The 20967-nt window shown below is 42.4% G+C and overlaps 1 protein-coding gene across 2 annotated transcripts in view; it reads left to right on the forward strand.

Moving 5' to 3' along the window:
• The window catches only part of pard3ba (par-3 family cell polarity regulator beta a), a 191113-nt gene that overhangs the window by 78136 nt on the left and 92010 nt on the right, over positions 1 to 20967 (forward strand). For both annotated transcript variants that reach the window (XM_040038425.1, XM_040038424.1), the window contains exons 11-16: positions 2615 to 2800; positions 6140 to 6301; positions 7416 to 7490; positions 13373 to 13505; positions 14672 to 14813; positions 16986 to 17083. In XM_040038425.1, coding sequence (XP_039894359.1) covers positions 2615 to 2800; positions 6140 to 6301; positions 7416 to 7490; positions 13373 to 13505; positions 14672 to 14813; positions 16986 to 17083 — 796 coding nt within the window. The remainder of the gene's footprint in view (positions 1 to 2614; positions 2801 to 6139; positions 6302 to 7415; positions 7491 to 13372; positions 13506 to 14671; positions 14814 to 16985; positions 17084 to 20967) is intronic.

Here is a 20967-nt window from a genome sequence, read left to right on the forward strand (position 1 = left end):
CATCTGGATCAGGTTATAGGCTCAGGCTGCTAAACTACCTCCACTTTCCTCTCCTGTGCATGTGCTGCTATTGTCTTCAACTTTGTCGTCTCTCTGCCAAAGTTTGTGCTTTGTCTTGTTTGTTAGTCACCTCCCTGTGCTCTTCTCTCGACTCCCACTCCAGCTGGTTGCAGCAGCGAGCTGGTTCTTTATTTCCACCTACTGTTGCAGATCTCTTGCTCATACTGGATTGTCGGGTTCCTGATGTCTATATTGTTGTGGGGTTTTTGGCCTCGAGATGACTGCTGTTGTAACTTGGTGACGTACAATGAAAATGAGCTGAATAAATCCCAGTCAGCTTGCCCACCCGGTCCTCTGCAGGGGTGGGCAGTATTTACTTCATCAAGTCAAGAGTCAAGTCAGCTTCCTCCCACCATCCAAACACATGCGTGTCAAGTTAGCTGGTGATTTACATTGGCTGTAAGTCTGTGTGCGAGTGCATCCAGTGCATACCTTTCATCATGTGACAGATGGGATAGACTCCAGCCCGTCTGAACTGGATAACTGGAAGAAGATGAGAAACAAATAAGGATGAAATCAAAGGCAGCCATCGTATATTCACATGGAAAAAAAGTGCTGACCGTTTCTTTTTCCAAAGACGACACAGGATGCAAATGCTTATTAATTCCCACCTCTGTCTAATTCTTCTTTATATTGTGATGAAACTATAAGTGCTCTAGGTTTGCTGTACTGTACAGTGCATGCCACTTTGAAACCCTCCTCCAACTGAGCTCATCTTTGTTTCTGATTTAATCAAGGGCATATCTGATGACAGTGATGCCTGCTGTATTTGTTACCGGTGTTTCTCTCAGGTGGTCCCAGAGCTATAACACTTTTAATTAAAAAAGAAGAAGAACTTGATAATACCTCTTTGTAAAGCAGCCTTACAAGTAAGCTGAATTTGAGCACCTGAAAATAGGTGACAGTTTTTATAGAACTGACCAAGCACAGTGTATGGGATCAGTGCTTACCTCTTTGCTACCATGCAGACGGCCTTCTAGGTTTCCCTCATTTCCCATCACTTAGTCGAGAGGTTTGACTCTCTCTTTGGAGCTGACTATCCCTCCAGGCTCGAAGGCTTTAACGGGCTGTTGTTTTAATTAAGCACCCAGACAAAGCAGCGCTGACAAGGGGGGAGACGGTGTTGCAGGTCTGGAGGATCACAGCGAGTCAGGAAGAGTGAATTTTTCTTTTTCTCTCGCTAAAATTATACTTGAGGACATATTTGACTCCCACATCCTTCAGCACTGTGCCACGATGAGAGGGGAATGTGAACATGGATTCCTGCTTCACTGAAGAGTGAGGTGTGTGATGTAAGGCTCCCGCAATCCTGCCGTGGGTACTCAGATCTTTAAAGCTGTGACAACTGGCGTGGCGGTGATAATGTATATGCATATTCCTAACAAAATCCAATCTGACATTTACTTATCTTATGAGTCAGAGCTGACTTTAAAGCGCCTATTGTCTCTGCCGTATTTTTTTGAAACCTCTCGCATACTTTCTGCCTCAACCCGAGCAAGAATAAAAAGAGAGAGAGAGAGATGTGTAGCACAAGCATATACACACAACCCCTCTTAACCTTCCATCTCTTTTCTCAAAAAAAATAAAGCTTGGGAGTGAAGTGGTGTTGAGGAGACTCCCCTCCGCAGGCTCTCTTTCTTTCTTTTCCCCCTGGGTGTCTGAACCTGGCATTTTCCCTTTTGCTTGCTCTCCATTTTGCTGTCCTCTAATGACAGACATTTTCCTTTTCGCTCTTTCCGTCGCCTCTTTCTCCCTTGCTTTCTCTCCCCCTCGTCTCATTTTCGGAGCAGTGCTGCTGTTGGTCATTTTCCTCACATTAAATGGCAGCAGACGGGTAGGGTGTGGGGTGGCGGATGTGAAAAGGTGTAGGAAAAAAAGAGCGGCAGAAAGTAGAGGAAAGAACCCGCAGGTGGAGAAGGGAGGGACGTATAGTGAGATTGAGAGATTAGGACGAAATGTAACGAGGTGGGGGGGGGGGGTGAATGAGAGAAGAAGTGGATATACCTCAGGGACGGGTTATTACTTTTAAATGCTCCTCTGCGCCACCATCCTCTCCCCTCCTCCTCTCCTCTCCTTCCCCTTCCTCCCCCACAGGGCTCCAGGAGGAGGTATGAAAAGGTTATTATGTTTCCTTTAGAAATGGCTTGCTCTCCGTCTACGCCTTTCATCTCCAAATGGAATAACCTCTCTACAGTAGCGTGCTTATTTTTCTCGCTACACCTTCATCTGTCTTTCCAGTACACAACACACACTCCTGCCGTCTCCTTTCCTTTTCTCTCAGTCTTTTTTTCACTCCCCACAGCTGCCTTCCATCTCTTTAATCCATCTCTCGCTCCTCCTTTTTTTTTTTTTTTCGTGGTGTTGAGTATAGTCGGTGCACTGTGCTGTAGGTACATGCCTTATCAGTCAGTTCAGTTGGGTATGGTGCTCCTGCCTCACTCATCAGCTATCACACTCAGCAGTTATCATGTAAAGTATGCTCTAGGTGTATGTGTGAACAGATTATAGTGTTTTACATAACATCTGAGCCTCTGTTCTTTACTCTGTTTTTCAGAAAGGGGAGGACTTGAGCAGTCGGGTGATGGAGGATGGCAGGGAGCAGCTGATGTACGAGATCCCGCTCAATGAAACGGGCTCGGCCGGCCTGGGGGTCAGCCTAAAGGGGAACAAGTCCAGGGAGACCGGAGAGGACCTGGGAATCTTCATCAAGTCAATCATTCATGGAGGGGCTGCTTATAAGGTATGAAATAGACACATCCATGTTTTCAGGCCTTTAGATCCCACTTTTATGTAACATCCATCCATTCATCCTTTCTTCCTTCCTGCCTTCCTTCCTTCCTTCCTTCCATCCATCCATCTTATCCAGTTCAGGGTTGCTGGGGGGCTAACAGGCAGCTTTGTGAGCTCAGTGTAATTGTTAACAAATGGTTCCCAGCCTGTTTCAGCTGACATAACCCTCACAAACTCTTCCAACACCTTTCACATTCAGGTGACTGTATTTTAAACTGGATCTGGATAACTTTCAGTATTTCAGCCATCTATAACTATTAACTTAGTATTTCAAATATTAAACCAACCCTCTGACCTATTACTCATTTTAAAAGGCTATTCATTTTATTAGTAATTTCATTATGGAAACTCTTGCTAACCCTAATTGAATAAGTAGGGCTTGTTTGGAAGGGTTCCCAGGAGAAAGCCTCTTCTCTCTAAAAATGGCTTAGGTTTCCAAAGTTGCATCTGAGGAAACCACAAGACTCAAAGTACAGATGGAAAAAAGGAGGCAGAAAGGATAGACTGCTAATTGGAAGGTTGGTGGTTCGATCCCTGGCTCTTTCACGCTGCGTGCTTCAGCATCCTTGGGTAGAATGGTGAACCCAGCATATTTCTTACCACCTGTAAGGCACGATGGTTGAGGGGTGATGATTTGGGCTTGTTTTGCAGCCCTGGGCACCTTGCAGTCATTAAACTCATAACAAATTATTCTAGAAGTTGAATATGAGGCCACCTGTCTGATAACTGAAGCTCAGTGATATAACAGGACAATGACCGCAAGCAGAAAAACCTACAATGAAGCGGTCCAACTCAGACCTGATTAAAGTGCTTTGGTGCGACCTTAAGAGAGCTGTGCATAAATAAAGTCCCCCAAACCAACGCTGTAAAGGAGAGCAGGCCAAAGTTCACAGTGATGTGAGAGACGGAGAAAACCATCACTTCAACCTATTGCTGCTAAAGGTAGTTCTGCAAGTCACCGAATCATGGAGTGTACTTGGTTTTTCACAGGACTCTATGCAGTCCTGTGAAAAACTATATTTTTACAGGACAGAAGAAGACCTGTATGTTGACATGTTTCTTTAAAAAAAACAAAATCCATCTCACCAGAACAAAAAAGGCATTTTAATTGTCATTTGAAGCAGTGAAATGAGCTAATATTTCCCCTGTTCTAAGCAGAAACAGCTCCTGGGGGATTTACAGGTTAGGAATCGATCTGCAATTTTTTTTAAATCTCAGACTTAAACTGTTCAGGCTTCTTTGATTGATCGTTTTATTCAGTTTTTGTTTCTCCCAGGTACATAGAAGAAATGTCATGGGGATTGTTCTTATTGTCTTTCTTTTTGTTTCATCTAGTTGTATTTAGTCGCTCTATTTCCCCTGTTTTCTGATGTCTTTCTCTGTCATTTCCTGTCATCTCCTCTCTCCCATTTCCTGTCATTCTCTGCTTCCAACCCCGCCCCCTCTTGGTTTCCCTTAACCTTTGACACCCATTGACCCCAAGTAGCCTTGTCACATAAGCACTGCAGCAGTCTTATCTATATCACTCAGTGCTCACTTCAAGTTGTGAGTGCATCAGGAAAAAAAACATCCTATTTCAGCACTTTGGAGACTCCTCTGCTTGGCCTCAATCTGTGTCCGCCAGCAAATGTCACAAGTCTTTGCGCCCTTTCGTCGCTGCCTCCAGATCTGTTCTGCACGACAAGGAGGCGCAAAGACGAGTGTGCCGTTGTAGATAAATAGCTGTTCTGGGATCAGGCAGGCCAGACAGAGGCTCCCAAAAGTTCCTTCAGAAGTAGTTTTCAGACATCTGCCGATGCGGATAGCGCTCCGACAGAATGTCGTCGTAAGATCTGCGGCTGGCTGCGAAACTGGTCTCTGGGACAGAGTAGCGAGGCAGGAGAGACAGACAGCAGCGAGGAACGGAGGGAAGGAGCCTAATGAAAGAAGACAGCGGGTGAACGAGTGCAAGAAGGGAGGGAATCTGAGAAGGAAGAGATGAGCTGTATCGAACGAGAGAGCGACGCAAAGAGGCGGAATAAGAGGAGAAAAAGAAAATTGAAAAGTGTAGACACTCAGCAGGAACGCAGCGCGTAAGAGTAGATACTGTATGTGTGCGTGCGTCTCCTCCTCGACGTCGATTCATGCTAATGAAAAGCAGCTAAGGGCCCTGATGAGAGTTTGCAGCGGCAGGCCGGTGCAGAGGGGGGAACCCGGGCGTCCCCTGAGCCTGACTGACACACACACATCATCACACAGCAGGCACAGAAAAGGAGGAGATGAGGAAGAGACGTGGCGAGATCTAACCCATTTCCATTAAATAGTTTTAGGGTGGGAGGAGGGGTGTCAGGCCGGGGGCCTCAATTATATATATATATATATATATATTATAAAAAAAAGAAAGTTCTTTGACTTTACCCCTAATCCTGTCACACGATCATTTCAAAGAGTATGCTGAGAAAACAAATTAAATTTACATGTATCGTGCTGCAGCTGCTTACATGGAGAATGAAGGAATTAATGGGGAATATCCCAGGCGTCTGCCGTATTTGGGATAAGCATCAATTTTTGATGCCATCCTTGAATTTGATGCCAGGCCTTAAACTCTGGGTGTGCTTCTGGGTGTCCGCGTACGTGTGTGTGTGTGTGTGTGGTGTCATTTTTGAGGTCAGCCTAAACGGTGCCTTGTTAATGCGGTGGGGTCAAAGGGCAGCACTGACCATAATGGGATCTTCAGACTTTCTCACACACACACAGGAGTCTCTCCCTGTGTCGTCTTGTATTTTCTTTCATTTATTGCCTTTTTGCATCACTCTCTTCATTTGATCCCCTCTCTCTCCTTCTCCCTCACTGGATCGTTCATTTCCCTCCCTCCCTCGCTCCCTCGCTCTCCCTCCAGGGCACTATTCTGTGTTGCCTCTCTACAAGAGGCTGCTATTTAAAACACTTAGAAGTGATTTAGTGCCCACGGAGGCTATTCCATTAGCTGCTCTATGTATTTATCATGGCTCTCTCGCTCTCAGTAGATTGCTAACTCTACAATTTTCTTGCCTACCCCCTTCTTCCATTTTCTTCTTTCCCACTTGGCCTCTCTCACACACACCCACACACACTTTATACCTCTCCAAATTTCTCTCCCTTACTTTTAAAACTTTATCAGTACCCATTCTAGTTCGTTTTAATCTTTTTACGCTTCTCACTTTGATCTCATTTTATTATTTTACTTAAATTGAGTAAATAAAGTGTGACCGCAAAGGACACGTTCAGGTTTTCTCTTAAAGCGCACCTAACGGTCGTCTTCTCCCAACAGGATGGCCGTTTGTGTATAAACGATCAGATGATAGCGGTGAACGGCGAATCGCTGCTCGGGCGCTCCAACAACGCCGCCATGGAGGGCCTGAGGCGGTCCATGTCGTCGGAAGGAAACACCAGAGGCACCATCCAGGTGGTTGTTCTGCGAGTGCCCAAGCAGGTACAGCAAGCTTTGTTTTTGTCATCCCAGAGCCAACTTCTGTGGCATCGTGGGATTTTTTTTTTTTGAGAGCTGTATTTCAGAAAGCGAGAGCTTCATCGCCAACGTTGCTGTTAATAAAAAAAACGTAACTGATGGAAAGCAGTGACGTTTTTAGGCCACGGAAGTGCTCGGGCGTAATTTTGGAGGTCTTTGGAGTCTGAAGCCTTGGAAAGAGCAGAGAGGTTCACATCAGTGGCTTGGAAGGAGCCACAATGGCTCTGTCTTGATACAGTCCTGCAGACATCAGTCTTTTTCAACTCTTTAATCCAGAAAATATCCAAGGCGATGAGTACGCCCGTTTATTCCAAAACTTTTGCATGTTTTTTCATGTTTCCTTATGAGCTAAATAAAAGTTTTAGATTCCCAGAGTCGGGCTGGATGAATTCAGGTACATTAGGGAATGCCTGCTGCATTATGAAATCCTCTGCACACCCTTAAACGTTCAAAGATCATTCACATCATAAGCAGCTGCCACAGTTTTGACAGCAGAATCAATTAAACATATAATTCGCTTTAGGATGATTTTTTTCTCTCATGTTGTCATCATTTGAGGCTTACACTTAAAAAAAGTGCTGCTTATACAGTAAACAGTAAGTGGGTTGGCAATGTGAAATCAGGCTGAAGTACTAAATCTTTTTACAAAACCCAGTTAAATTGATTGTGGAGTGACACAGATGGTGTTCTTTCTTTCTTTTCTTTTTTTTCTGTGACAAACAAAACCTTTTCCAGCATTCAGAAAGCCCCTCAGCTCAGTCATTGTAGAGAAGTGCTTCTCATAAACACTTTTGGATAGAAATAATGAAAATAAAGGCTCCCCGTGCGACTGTCATGCTGTGTGATTTGTTTGGCTGTTAAGACTGCATAAGCTACATTCTCGTGACAGTTTTTTTTTCACGCAAAATAAAAAATCAACCCAGAGAAAAGGTAGGCGATTTTTACAGCTTTAAGTTTAAGTTGACACCCAAACAAGAAGCAGCAGATAACAGTGTTGTTTATTTAGGAGGCCTTCGATAAGCTTTGTGCCACTTCAGTCGCTATAAATGCGTCAAAATGACTTTATTTTGCTTTGCAGATGGGGAATGCCAACTCCACTTCAAACACCTCCACCAACCATCGACCCAACATTCAAGCCGGCTCCAGCAATCAGGTACGAACGGGTGACGGCCGCCACCAATCGCAGCCATCTCCGCCTCCCCGCTCCTCGTCTTTTTTCCTCCCCTCGCTGAGGCGGCGGGCGACCGAGCCGCTGCCTCCGAGCCACAGGCAGCGTTACGCACAGAGGCCAGGGGAGACGCACACCAGATACACCTATGGATTTAGCCGCACTCACGGGCGTAGCGGTTACACATTTGGGTTCAGACAAAGGGATAATGAGTGCAGCGATGATGACGGCGAGTACGCACATCACCGCCAAACAGTGCGCAGCTCAAACAAGCCGACAGAGGGAAATCTAAACGGGGAAAGGTGTGAATGCAGCCAAACGCTCGATAACGCATGCGGTCACAGTGTGCGCGACTCTCAGGGCAACACGCAGCGTCACGTGGACACACGCGGCCACGAGGGCAGGCGCACGCGTAGCCGCACGCTGGATGATCTCCACGACCACGAGAGTAACAGTTACACCGAAAACATCCGAGCGATGGCAGAGCAGATGTACGGGGACTCGCCTACGCACAGCAAGATACCCACTCGCGGTCAGAGTAACAGAAACACACACAGATCTGCAGGCAGCTACGTGGACGCACACTCGCATAATTGCATTCACAATCAGTCTCTGACCAGACAATACTTTCAGCTCTGACTGAGTCTTAAGTGTGTGGATGATCTCATGCACACAGAAAAGATTTAACTGAAAATTAAGGAATTGAAATGAAACCAAAGCACTTTGGGAAAATATTCATTTTTATCTGTGTAACGTTATGAGCATTACCACCAATGAAATTATGGGGAGAACGTTTTTTCTCTTAGTGTGACTACAGTACAGTTTTTTTAGCCATCAGTGGTTTGGAAGCAGATTCATCTATCTGAGAGCTTTCCCTTTGCCAGCACCGCTAACTGCCACACCATTTTGTTCCCCTTTTAAAAAGTGACTCATAGCTCGATGCAGTACTAAATTCATCACTGCGTCTGACTCTCCTCTCTGTCACATTGGTTTAAATCACTAAACTTAGCTCTCTTTTTCTGTTAAACCCGCTACTTTGTCTGTGTGAAGTTTTCCTTTTTTATTTTCCATGTTTTTAAGAGGATGTACTCTTGCTTTCCTGTCTCACCTGCGTGTTTCTCCTCTGTTTAAATAAAGCTAGTGTGAAGCCTCCTGCATGCCTGTTTTTCCTGTTGGGTTTTCAGCAGCTTTCTTCTTTTTTGCTCTGCTCTTATTTATTAAATTCCCCTCTTCCCCCTGTTTTGGGCTTGGTGTCTCTTTTCTGTCTGGGTTTTAGTCCTTGTTCCTTCATGCAGAAACGAAGGTGTTTCCTCAGAATTGAGCAACTTAAAATTCCCAATATTAACATAAATCACACGACTCAACATTTTTGTTTTATTACATTTATTTATTAAAATATATGAAATATTTTATTATAAATAAAATAAATATATTTATAATACATTTTTTAAGACATATTTTAATATACATTTTGTTTAAAGCTGTAACATAGAAAAATCTATATCATACAGCATATATATCATGTATATTATCAATTATTATTAAATGTTTTCCAATATGCGCTTCATAATTTTAACTTTTAATTTCATTTTTAAAAATAAATTGACAAATTTAATCCCAGAAGACACAAATCACGTCAAGAATGAAATCTGGTGTTAAAATAAATAAATAAATAAATACAAATCTGCCAAATCAACCATTCAGACGTGCACATACTATATAATGATATAAATATTTCCATTTGATTTTAATTCAGTCACGTTTTTTCAGTTTTTGTTAAATATACAGTATGGCATCGCCTACTGCGATGAACTAACAGGTCATGTTCATAGTCACTAACAAGTCATTTAATTAAATATGCAACGAAAAGTACGTTACAGTGCAACGCTTTTTAATACCAAATGGTTTTCTGTGCAGAGAGTTTAGAGGACTTGTTTGTTGAAGCAAACTAAAAGGTTCTTGAATCACACAGGATGCAAAAAGGTTATGTTCATCTTAAAAAGCAGCTCAAGTTCGTGGATCAAAAAAGCTGAACTTGACACAAACGTTTACTTCAAAAGCTTCAAAACACATTTCACAGCAGCTTGGTGAGACTCCGTGACACAGAGGGAGACTTCATGGGTTGATTGCCATTGACCTGCACATTGTGGCATTTACATCTCGTCTATGCCTCGTCCCAGTGTGCGTGTGTGCATCTTTGTTATCAATCCAAGCCTTTGGATAAAAGCTATCAAACACAGTTCAAAGTTCAGTATTTATCTGCATAGTCCTTCTCGTCTCACCGCTTAACAGCCAGTCTGGTCTTTTGATTAAACAAACGGCTCCTAAAACGAAACGCCCTGACCCCCGTCAGCATCCCCGCCTCTGTCTGGAGCTGGCTTTGGGTGAGCACTGGATTATAGGGCCTTAAGTCCTAAACATGATAAACTGCCACATTTACCTTGTTACATCTAAGAATGGCTTTTTTGCTTTAAATACATCCAGATGTTGTATTTCATTGTTTAGGTTTAAATAATGAATCACTGGACTTGCCTAGGTTCTGATTTACTCAAACTTGTAGTCAGATGTAATTGGATGTTGTAGGTATTCTCAGCATGGATATATAGGGTTTTAAATGTTTTTGACAGATGTAAGTAAACATACACAGAAGGAGATCTATAAAGCTTGTGATTTTTCTCTCTAGTGCAAGCATGAGTTTGACATTTGCGTTTTTTCTGATGTAACTTTGCATCATATTCGAGGAAGCATGTGACGACCTACCGTAGGTATCTAAGCATTTACAAGGCTAAGTAGACTGATAAACAGTGAAAAAGGGAACGTAATTGGCAAAACGATAGACATATAAGTCATGTGGAACGGTTTCTGTTCCTCCGTTGCTCTCCACGTCTAGCCAATTGATAAGAGGGTTGGGTGGGTGACGCGGTAGGCTGAGGCAGGACTAAGCCTCTCTGAAGCCTTTTCTATGTAGCTGTAGGTTAAGACTGTCTGCAAAGACAGATCCCCCACACCCCTGTTTACTTATTGTTGTGGGATTAAGATATCTGACTGCCTGTCTGCCAGGCAGCTTTAAAAGCCTGAGGCAAACCGCAGGCCAAGGGATGGATGGATAGACGGACGGACGGGCAGATGGGCAGCAATGATGGGATTTATGTTAGTGACAGATGCGGAAAAACTGTCACAACTTTGTGTGCACATTCATACGGCACCCATATACGAGCTCAGTGTGATTGACAGCTGTGATGTTGTGACATATTAAGATGTATGGTAGCTACTAATGATACCCCAGGGACTGCGTGACATTGTGAATGCACCCCACCCAACACTTTGATATCAGAAAGCTGCTGGAACACCTTTCATTATTGTACGCCGAGTCTTAAGCCTGTGTGTCGGTGTCTGCTTTTGCTTGCTGTGTGTGTGTTTGACAGCTGTAGCGCCCATCTCTTTGACCAAAGCAGGCTTCTTTCATCCGCCAGCAGCACTGATTCCCATCACCGTTGCTAGTCCCTGTCTCCAGCTGCGGGGTGAGGGTCCTTTGTAGTTCTGGATGGCTGTTTTATAATGTGCCTGTCAGCACTTTTGGGATTATCTTAATTATTGTGTTTTCAGTGTACCCATGAACGGTATCACATGATTTTCCACTGCAGTTACTCATGTTTTCTAATAAGGACTCCCAGAAGTGCATCTAAATGTGTATGTTTGCTAATTTTGTTAGCGAAGCTACCATCTTCTGTATCAAAGTTAGGAAATACTTCAGAAAACATTAGCTGATGAGGGACCTGGTCACAGCTGAGTCTCCATCAGTGACATATTTCTTCCTCACTTTTGATCAACCAGAATTCTTTTTTTTTGTTTTTTAAACTCCACTGCACATCTGATCCTCAGAGGATTGTTTTAGTCTATTCACATTTCCTCCGAGCCCTGATCTAGTATTACCATCTGAGCTGAATTGTAATCCATTAGTTGCAAGAAGTGAGTGAACTGCAAGAAGATTATTGCAAATCCGCCCTTTTTGCTGTTGACTTGGACTTGACTGCAATTGCTCTTGGCTCGGGAAAATTCACATTTGATTTTTCATTTGTAGGATTTCCTTCATGAAAATTATCCCAGGTGATGTTTCCTTGCTGCTTTAGTTTTGTGCAGTTTGAAGCCACTCTTTTATTTATTTATATAGATAGATAGAAAGAAAGAAAGAAAGAAAGAAAGAAAGAAAGAAAAAGAGCAGTTATTCAGGGGAGTGTATTTTTCTTATTCAAACAGGAGTCAAAGAAAGAGTCACTACAGTGTAATATTACAGGGTATCTTTTAGGGATCATTTAGGACATCTGAGTTTCCTCATCTCTTAATGGTCACAGTATCCATTTCTTTGTGTGGATTTCGCATCAAGTTGAGAAGATTAGAAATTTAAATTGGACCAGCCGGTTTGGTCAAAAACAACGTGATGTGAGTCACTGAGCAGCCGTATTCTGAACAACCTGCAAATGTTCCACTGAGTGTTTGCTTAGATAAGTGAACAATTAATTGCAATAATCCAGATGTGATGAAAAATGCATGAATAACAATTTCAGTTCAGAGTGTAACTCGATATGAGTTAACATGGCAATATTTCATAACTGATTAAAAGCAAGAGCAAACCTGAGATATGAACTTCCAAAGTAAAAGTCGGGTTACTCCACAGGAAAAAGATTTGGCAAATATGGCAAAGCCATCGAGAGTTTCCATTACCTTAGACATAAATCTGTCAGGGGCACAAACGAGGACTTCTGTTTTTTCTTTATTAAGTTGGAAAATAATGTCACCCATCCTTTTAATAGAGTCAAAGCACCTCTGCAAGATCTGTATCTTAGAAACACCTTGAGACTTAAAGGAGATGTATAACTAAATGTGTAGCTGCGTAGCTGTGATCACAAATGTCCTGAAAAGTTCTCAGAAAGTGCTGCAGATGGAGCAGATATAACAGAATCACTAAGGGCTTCGAAACAGAGCCTTGTGGCCCACCATAGGTAAGAGAAGTGGAAAAGACCTGTACTTATAAGCAGGCACAGAAAAGGGTTGTTCAGACAAATATGATGTAAAGCACTTAGGAGAAGACCTGAGACGCCGTACTGTCTTCACAAGACATACCGAGGTTGAGGGTGTTGAACTCTCAACCGTGGGCTGACCAGTTGGTCACAACAGCTGTTTGCAGTTGTTAAATAAATAAATAAATAAATGTTTGTTGACAGTCTAGTGCTAGATTTCTCTAGCAAATATATTGACTCTGTTTCGACTTGCAGAAGGATACAGGACAAGCTAAGGACCGCACATCAAGCACTGGTTACATATTTTCCTGGTACATACTCGTTGCACATCGGTTCTTGTTAACGTTTACACCACGATTGGTGGTTACGTTCATATCAGGAAGTGGTTGGAGGGATCAGATCATTGTGCATTTTGCTGGTCGTTTGCACTTTTGTTTCACAACTGCCCCTTACGATGTGCTCAAGCTGATAAATCTGTCCTGGAGCCTGCTGTGCATCTTCCCCACATTGTGGTGACATTTAAGATTAAAGATCGACAATTTATTATTGTCCTTTTGACCGAACGAACCAGACTGCTTTACTGGTTTGACACCAGTAGACAAAAACGTGTACGTCTTCAAGAGCATGCCTCCAGCATGCCAAAACACAAAGACAGTATACCTTTGAAAGCAGGATTCAGTTAACAGGCTATAAATTTGATGCTTGTGTACTTTGGAATCTGGTGCTAGTATTATGTAGCAGTGATATCTAAAAATGTGGTAAAAGTGAAATAATAGAAACACATTTTCTTGCATCTGAAACCTGACAACCATTTTCAGAGTTTCTCTTCTTCTCCCTCTTTGCTGACAGGACGTTCGAAGCCACGATTCATACCAGAGACCTTCAGGACCCACCAGAGCTCCGAACACTGAGTCCACCATGAATGGTGCGAGTCACACTCCAGCTACGCCGAACAACTACACACACAGCAAATCTGGAAGTGGTGAGCACACAACTGCACGCTGTTTGTCCATTTGAACTGTCAGATAGTCAACATTAGGCTTAGAGTGTTTGTGTACTCCCCTTATCTGCAGCTGAGTATGTACACACAGTATGTTTGTTTGTGTGTGTGTGTATTCGCGTTAGCTTATTTACGTGTGTGTGTGTATTTGCCATCACTGCACAGCGTGACATCCAGCCAAGGCTCCTGATACCATAGTGTTTTTTAGGTCACTGTAGCAGCCACCCTGAGCATTTTATAGCACCGCATTACAAATTTGTCACATCTTTCCCCGGCTCTGTCTTTGGATCCCTCCTCACTCTCGCCCCTGCATATTTTTAGCGGGAGAAAGGGAAGTCATTAACTGTGTTTTTCTGAACGCGCCGCTTGCTTTTCATGTGCAAAAGATCTGACCTTGGAATCATTACGCTGATGAAAAAGCTCCTGAGTGGGCCAGATTTGCATATGGGGTATTGTGCGGCATGCGTGCTGTTGTGTTAAAGAAAAGGGGGGAAAAAAAGGACTAACAAACTGTTTTAAATTCATTCTTTATCTCTTTCTCCCTCGTCTCCCACTCCCTCACCCCCATGGGAAGCCCGGGATGTTTTTTCTCACTGTCGGCCCTCCGTCACAGTGGAACAGTAGTGGAGTTTTACGACGAGGGTGAATTTCAACACAAAAGAGTTTACAGTGCGATAAACTCTTGGGGGTTTACAGTTTATGGAAATGCGTCAGGAAGTGTTTCAAATAAGTTACAAACGATTGTTGTGTCTGTTTTTTAGTTTGCATCTATTTTTGACGTAATGCTGAGCTCTTCATCGTCAGTATCGATCCTCAATTGAAGGGCGCGCTATTTTTCATCGCGCCTGTAATTAAATATGTGACGCGCCTTGTCACCACTGATTGATAATATTTAGAAGTATACAGCTTCTAAAATTAGATCTCGTGATTGTGTGCTGCCGCTCATCGTTTATTAAGCTTCTGTTGCGTTCAGGATTGATGCTGGAGTTAATTCAGGCAGGGTTATTTTTGATATTGTCTCCAGCAAAAATCAAAGTGAAAGCTATGAACAAACAACCTGAGAAAAGCTTTGATTCATCCTGATAAACAAAATCTGTGTTGTTGTTGTTTTTAAAAAAATGTTTTACTTTTTTTTCGTTTCTGCTCAGCTCCATCTCCTGCTGCGGTCGCCGATGACAGCTATGGTCACTACGGCAACGACGACGAGCAGCAAGACTTCCCCCCGCCGCCCTCCCCTGGCACTGTGGAGGAAATGAACAGAGAGTTTTTGCTAAACCCTTCATCCAACAGGTACCCCACCCCATTAAAACACACACACTGCATAGAATACTTCATAATCAACCCTCTATTAAACTCCACACATAGGCTTACAGAGTTATTATGTTCTAATGGCGCTCTTAATATGGCCCTCTGTGTTATGAGATAAAGTAGAGCCATTACATTAAATATTACATTGTGAATATGCATTATTTAGACTAGATTGTCTAATTGCAGTAGCCTATTTGCATCACGCAAAACCAATTATATGCTGATAGCATAATGGAATAAATTCTGTAGGAGTTCATGGGCTCAGAAAGAGCTGTGATATTTCTGTTAGTATCCTGCTGTACAGTTGGCTGACACACTGAGAACAGAAACACAGGAAATTTATGTGAAACGCCAATTTCCTACCTGCTTCATTAGGATTACCTGCTAAGGAGATGTTCTGTCAGCAGGCTGTCAGGGCCTTTGAAAAACAAAAAAGGGATCTCTCCCCCCCCATGCTTTTCTATATTCGGTGGATGTAGACATAACTTTTGATTTGACACTCTAGATAAAGCACTCGATTGCATAAGTAGATCGCCCCTTTGTTTTGGGGCAGTGTTGAGCCTCAAATCAAATACTGATTTTTGTGTTTTGGATTAAAAAGAGGTGGTCTGATCATCATATAAAAATTCCATCCGACTAAACTAAAATGAAAACCTAATGTAAGGCCGTCCAGTAGGATTGCCCCTCTCTGTAAACAGCGATCTAGAAAGTGCTACCCAGATTGCTACAGGACTTTAGCATAGCATCAGGAAGATATATGAAGCTAGACAAAGCAATGAAAGCATGGTAACGGTAATTTAAGACTCGGGTTACTCAGAGTGGATGTCCTGCAAAAATCACACCGAGGTGAAGAAGAACACACACATAATATTAAAGTACCTGCAAAAATGTACCCAACTTCCTAAAATCTTATAGTATGTAAACAATATAAGAATAACACTTAATAAATAAATGAATGTAAATTGAAAGCAGTCACAATTCTCCAAAGATATTTTGTAGCACGCCTGGATGCTTCAGTTTTCACCATTCTTTGGACAAATGTGACAAAAAAATGTCCCTGCACGCTAAAAACACTAAAAGGTCGTGCCTGCTTGAAAGCATGGATGGTGAAGGGAGCATCATGATTTGTGGAAAGAAGAATAAGAGCAGGCCTGCACACCGTGACCTGAAGTTTAGCTGTGTTCTGGTGACAAACAAGAAAACAACCCAGGGAACGGATGCCAATGAAGAAAATGTCACGTTTTGGAGTTACCAAGTCTGAACTTCGCCCAAATAAGATGTGGCAGGAACTGAGCAGTGATTACTCAATAACAGTTTACTTATTATTAAAATTGTGTTTTTTCCATAATGATCATATAATAATTTGGGCATAGTTGTGCATTTGTTAGCACTGGCACATCACAGGAAAAGGTTGCTGGGTTCAAATCTAAAGCTGGCTGGCTAGCTGGGGCCTTTCTGTAATGATGATGATGATAATATTTATAACTTTATATGTAGAGCATTTTTCAAAACACAGAGATTTGAAAAAGAGATTTCATTCAATCACTGAAGCTCATGTACCCCCAGGGTTATATAACACAATACTATCACTGTGTAAATCCTGCCCCTCCCTAAGCTTCCTTCTGCACCGGGGTTTCTTCCTGTTAAAAGGGAGTTTTTCCTTCCCTCTGTCGCCAAGTGTTTGGCCAAAGGACATCTGATTGTTGGTGTTTTCTCTCACTTACAATGTAAGGCAACTGTTGTGATTAGGCGCTATATGAATAGAACTGAATATAATGCACATATAAGCGTGGGAACTCTGTAAATCATCACTCTCAGTGCTGCTTCATCATATGAAAGGTCAAATAAATCGAACAAATCTGTCAATCCAAGTAAATCTGGTCAGCGTGATTGTGATTCGTTGGCTCTAAAAGGCTACAGTGCATGTTTACGTTATCCCACTGAAGTGTCTGGCATCAATATAGTAATTTCCCTTTAAGTTGAATGGAGACGGCGCGTGCTGGTGTTTTATTGAATCATGCCATCTGGACTGCAGGAAATTGAATCGTCTGTTTGAGTTTGATTCTCAAATTTTGTTTACTACGACTCGTTGTTTTTGTGCCAGGGCACAAGCTCGAACTTGACTCGATTAACCGATTGATTGTTGTTTTGCAGTGAGATTCAGAAGGTGTCCCGCGCCGCTCAAGCTTTCTACGCAGAAAATGCTAAGGACAACGTACCTCGCAACAGAGCGTCCAAGAGCATGGACATGGGTAAGCTTCACTCCCTCACCTCCTCATCAGTGAGAAAATCTCTCGTGTTTGTACATTTTCTGAGGCAAAAACGCTGCACGAACCACATTGTTGTCCCAACCATCACAAACAGCCCAAAATCCTCTTCTAATCATGGACTCAGCCTAGAAACAGACACACGCACAATCTCGGCAGCGATCGCACGCGTCTTATCAGTGCATTTCTTTGTTGTGATATGTAGCCCTCTGCTATTATCCTCCGCCTAAGGGGATTTGACCCCGTGAACTTATAAACCCCAGGGGCTTTCCAGCAAGCTCCACGAACACAGCTTCTGGTGTGTGCGTGTCTTTCCGTGCGTCCTTTGTATTTGTGTGTGAACGAAAGGGCCGAGGTTTCCAATCTCATAGCTTGCTGTGTGTGGAAGGCGAGAACGCAGAGGCTGATTTCCTCATATTAACCCGAGTTGACCCCTCATTCTCTCCCCTCTCTTTTTCTCCTCCTTTTTTTTGATATTTTTCTTTACTTTTCTTGTTGTGCTTGCATCTTCTTGGATAAGATCATCTTGTTTTTTTCCCTTCCTTTCCCTTCATCTTTGTTTATCTCCTTTTTCTTTTCAACACTTTGTTTCCTTACTGCAAGGCGATGAGTTCATTGCTCTCGCTCTCCTCCGTGCCTCTCTCCTTTCTTCTCTGCCTCTCTCTGATTTCCAATCCCGGTTCATTAGGTTCAGTGGATTGGCTTTCTTCCTGCAGCACACGCCTCTGCCACCCAAGCTGATTGGCTTTCATTACGGACAAGGGTGGTCTGCACACACGGCCGCGCGCACTCAGACACACACGCATACACACGCACGCTGTGCTCTATCCCACTGAGGACCCACTCCAATACCCACCTCTATCTGTCTCCGCTCTCTGGCTTCTATCTCCATCTCTGGCCATCCTCCATTTCAATCTGTTTTTTTTCTTTTTCTGTGTTATCATTCCACGTCTATTCATCCCTTCCCTCTCCAAAGTGCTCAGGGCTGAAATAAGGTAGTTAGCAGAGCTTTGTGTGTCTCTGAGTGTGCGGCAGACCTCAGATGCCAGCCCTGTCTGTACGATTTGTTGTTAAAGAGACATTTTTTCCCCCCCAGGAGAGTTTCCCACATGTCAGTCTGTATAGTCACGCGTACCTGAGCTTCAGCAGCACCTTGGAGCAGGTTAGCTTTTATTAAACACCACTTGACAGAAAGAGGTGAGCTGCTTTTATTGACCCTTGATGCCTCAGCAAATACTGTGTTGACTCAGAGCTTTCACTCACACACAAAAATCCTCAGCCTGCAAATGCTGATATGAATTGTGGGATCGCTAACTCGATAGCTGCGCCAAACTTTGAATTTTCTGACAAGCGGTGTGGGTTTGTTCCAGTGGATCACAGAATCATGAATCAGTCTTTTTCTACTGTTCCACAAATGCCCAAAAATGCCAGAAAGAATATTTTTGCTTTCAGCTATAAAAGGTAAAATATGTTTTTTTGTTTTTTTTGTTTTTTTGAGGCAAATCTCACAGTAAGTCTCTTCCAGTCAGTTTCTTTCCTCCCACTAATGCCTTTATCTGCCTGAAAAGCTCTAGTCTGCTTTGGAAAGTAGTCTGTATGGATTGGCTTTAAGATGCTTAAAGTGCATGGAAACATCAGACCTTTTAGGACTACACCGTCTATACCGCCATTTGCAGTCTAAGTGATATCATGTGCAATGACTGTAAAATGTTTAAAGAAGTGTGAGTGATTTAACCAAAAGTTATCTTTTGTTAAGAGTCATTTTCCAGGCAACACCTGGGCATTGTGGGAGTATCCTGCTGAGTATCTAACCCTTTAAACCGCCCATAGCAGAAACACTACATCGCCTACAGTATGTCTTATTGATCATGAGCACTAGCAAAAGTTGGACCTTTATCCTTAATCAATTGGTCTATTTTTAAAGAGCTGGCAGTGACACAGAAATTAAAGCAATGAAATAATTAGCAGGGTTTTTAATGGAAGACCATATGCATAAATGAGAAAAGGTTAAAATCAAACAAGGCACACAGAATTTTTAACTGTCAGAGGCAAAAACCAAAATGAAGCTCATGCAGGAGAGCCTTTAACCCGCATTCGTCCTAATTCACAGCAAAGGTTGACTCCTCTACTTGTAAAACAGAGTCAGATTATATAGAAGTCTATGTGGAGATTACCCCAACTTTCATTAATGATCTCAGTAGACGCTTTCCTGATGTGTTAATAGTCTTAATTGCTGTTTTCAACTCTGATTTAATACAGCATGGTAGTGTTTTTGTAAATGCTGAACTTATTTAGAGACATAAATAAGAAATAAATAGAGATGCACTGTCATCCTTAGAACTGGCAGCATATGCAAACAAAAAACCCACTTTTTGTAAAATGCTGTTTTATTTTTACAATAAAATTTTAAACCTTGCAATTGTCCTCAAGCTACAGTACGTCTTCCCTCCCTTAAACAATAAAGGAGTGCTGTGCTACTGGGAAGAAGTGCAAATCATTAACTGATGATGGGTTATTATCCACGCACCTTTACCTGACATATTTTACCTGACCAAGCAGAAGCAGACGCAGCTAGTTTATTGAATAAAATAAATGTCAGGCATTTCAGAAATTTTCTAGCATGTTTATAATTTCACCAGATAACAGAACATCAACCCTTTTCACTTTTTTACTCATCTTCATAATTTTCCTCGTAACTGCTTTGATCCTTTGCTCATACCGAGGCTGCTAGCTCGTGGCTAGCCCTGGACAGTGTTAGCTTTAGCTGCTTTGTCTTTGTTAGCTTCTTTAAAATATCCATGTAAAAGTGGGTGAGGGTCATTTGAGCGTATGATTGGATTTGTTGTTACAAATATTTTTGTAGTAGTCCCCCACAGCTTACAGTTGTGCTCTTCCATGCTAATGGAAGGCTTAATGGTCAGTCACCGGTCCAGGCTGAGATCGCTGAAAATCTGCTGATTGTGGATGATGATTGATTATTGACAGTCAGATCCATCGCTCACGTTATAAAAGCTGAGATGCTGAACTTCAGGCTTTAAAACCAGACTCTATAAACCAGTGAGTTATGTTGCATATGCTACGTCCATCATTTATATACAGCTTTTGGTTTCATCATGTCTCTCAAGTTCATTCTCTTTGTGAGTCTTCTTTCCTCATTTATACATGTTTTCTTCTACACTGCTTGTTTACTTTCTCTGTTTATTTGTCCTACCATCTGCCCCTCGCGCGCTCTTTCCTGTAATTCCTGGTTTTGCTTTCTGTTTTTCCATCTCATACTCAATCCTTCATTTACTCTCTTTCAGTCACTTTTGTCCTTTTGGCTCTGCTACTCCCTTTTACATTTTCCACTGACCTACTGCACTGTCTATATCCTCAAAGTATTATTCAGTGTCAGTGTACTTTACAAGAACTACCCTTACTTTGTATAGTAATGTTTCAGTAATAAAGTGACACACTAAGTTAGCAGAGTTGGGGTTAAACGTGAGATTCTTACGTTTTTAGCCTTCCTCTGTGGCAGTAGAGACCGACTTGGCTGCTAGCCACGCAGACTTTTATCTTTCCAGCACAGTGAAAGGGAAGCTTTTCATTATCTGCCAGGGTCATGAGGCCTGGAATATTTTTTCCCGAAACTTTGAAAGTATTTAAGTTTTATTTTATCTGGCACATGTGGACAAGAAAGGTATTTTTGCTTCTTTGTCTTGGTAGCTACAGATGTCACTTTTTCAATTTCCGCTTTACTTTGACTGATTGTTTGTTTTTTCTTAAGTTTTTTTTTTTACTGTTATATTTTCCCGGCACACCCAGTCTCTGCATCTGTCTTCCTCGCTCCCTGCTGTTCACTCTCCTATGTTATCCCTTGCTCTCACTCT

The sequence above is a fragment of the Simochromis diagramma genome, unplaced genomic scaffold (assembly GCF_900408965.1).
Source record: "Simochromis diagramma unplaced genomic scaffold, fSimDia1.1 OVJJ01000413.1, whole genome shotgun sequence".
NCBI classification, from domain to species: domain Eukaryota; kingdom Metazoa; phylum Chordata; class Actinopteri; order Cichliformes; family Cichlidae; genus Simochromis; species Simochromis diagramma.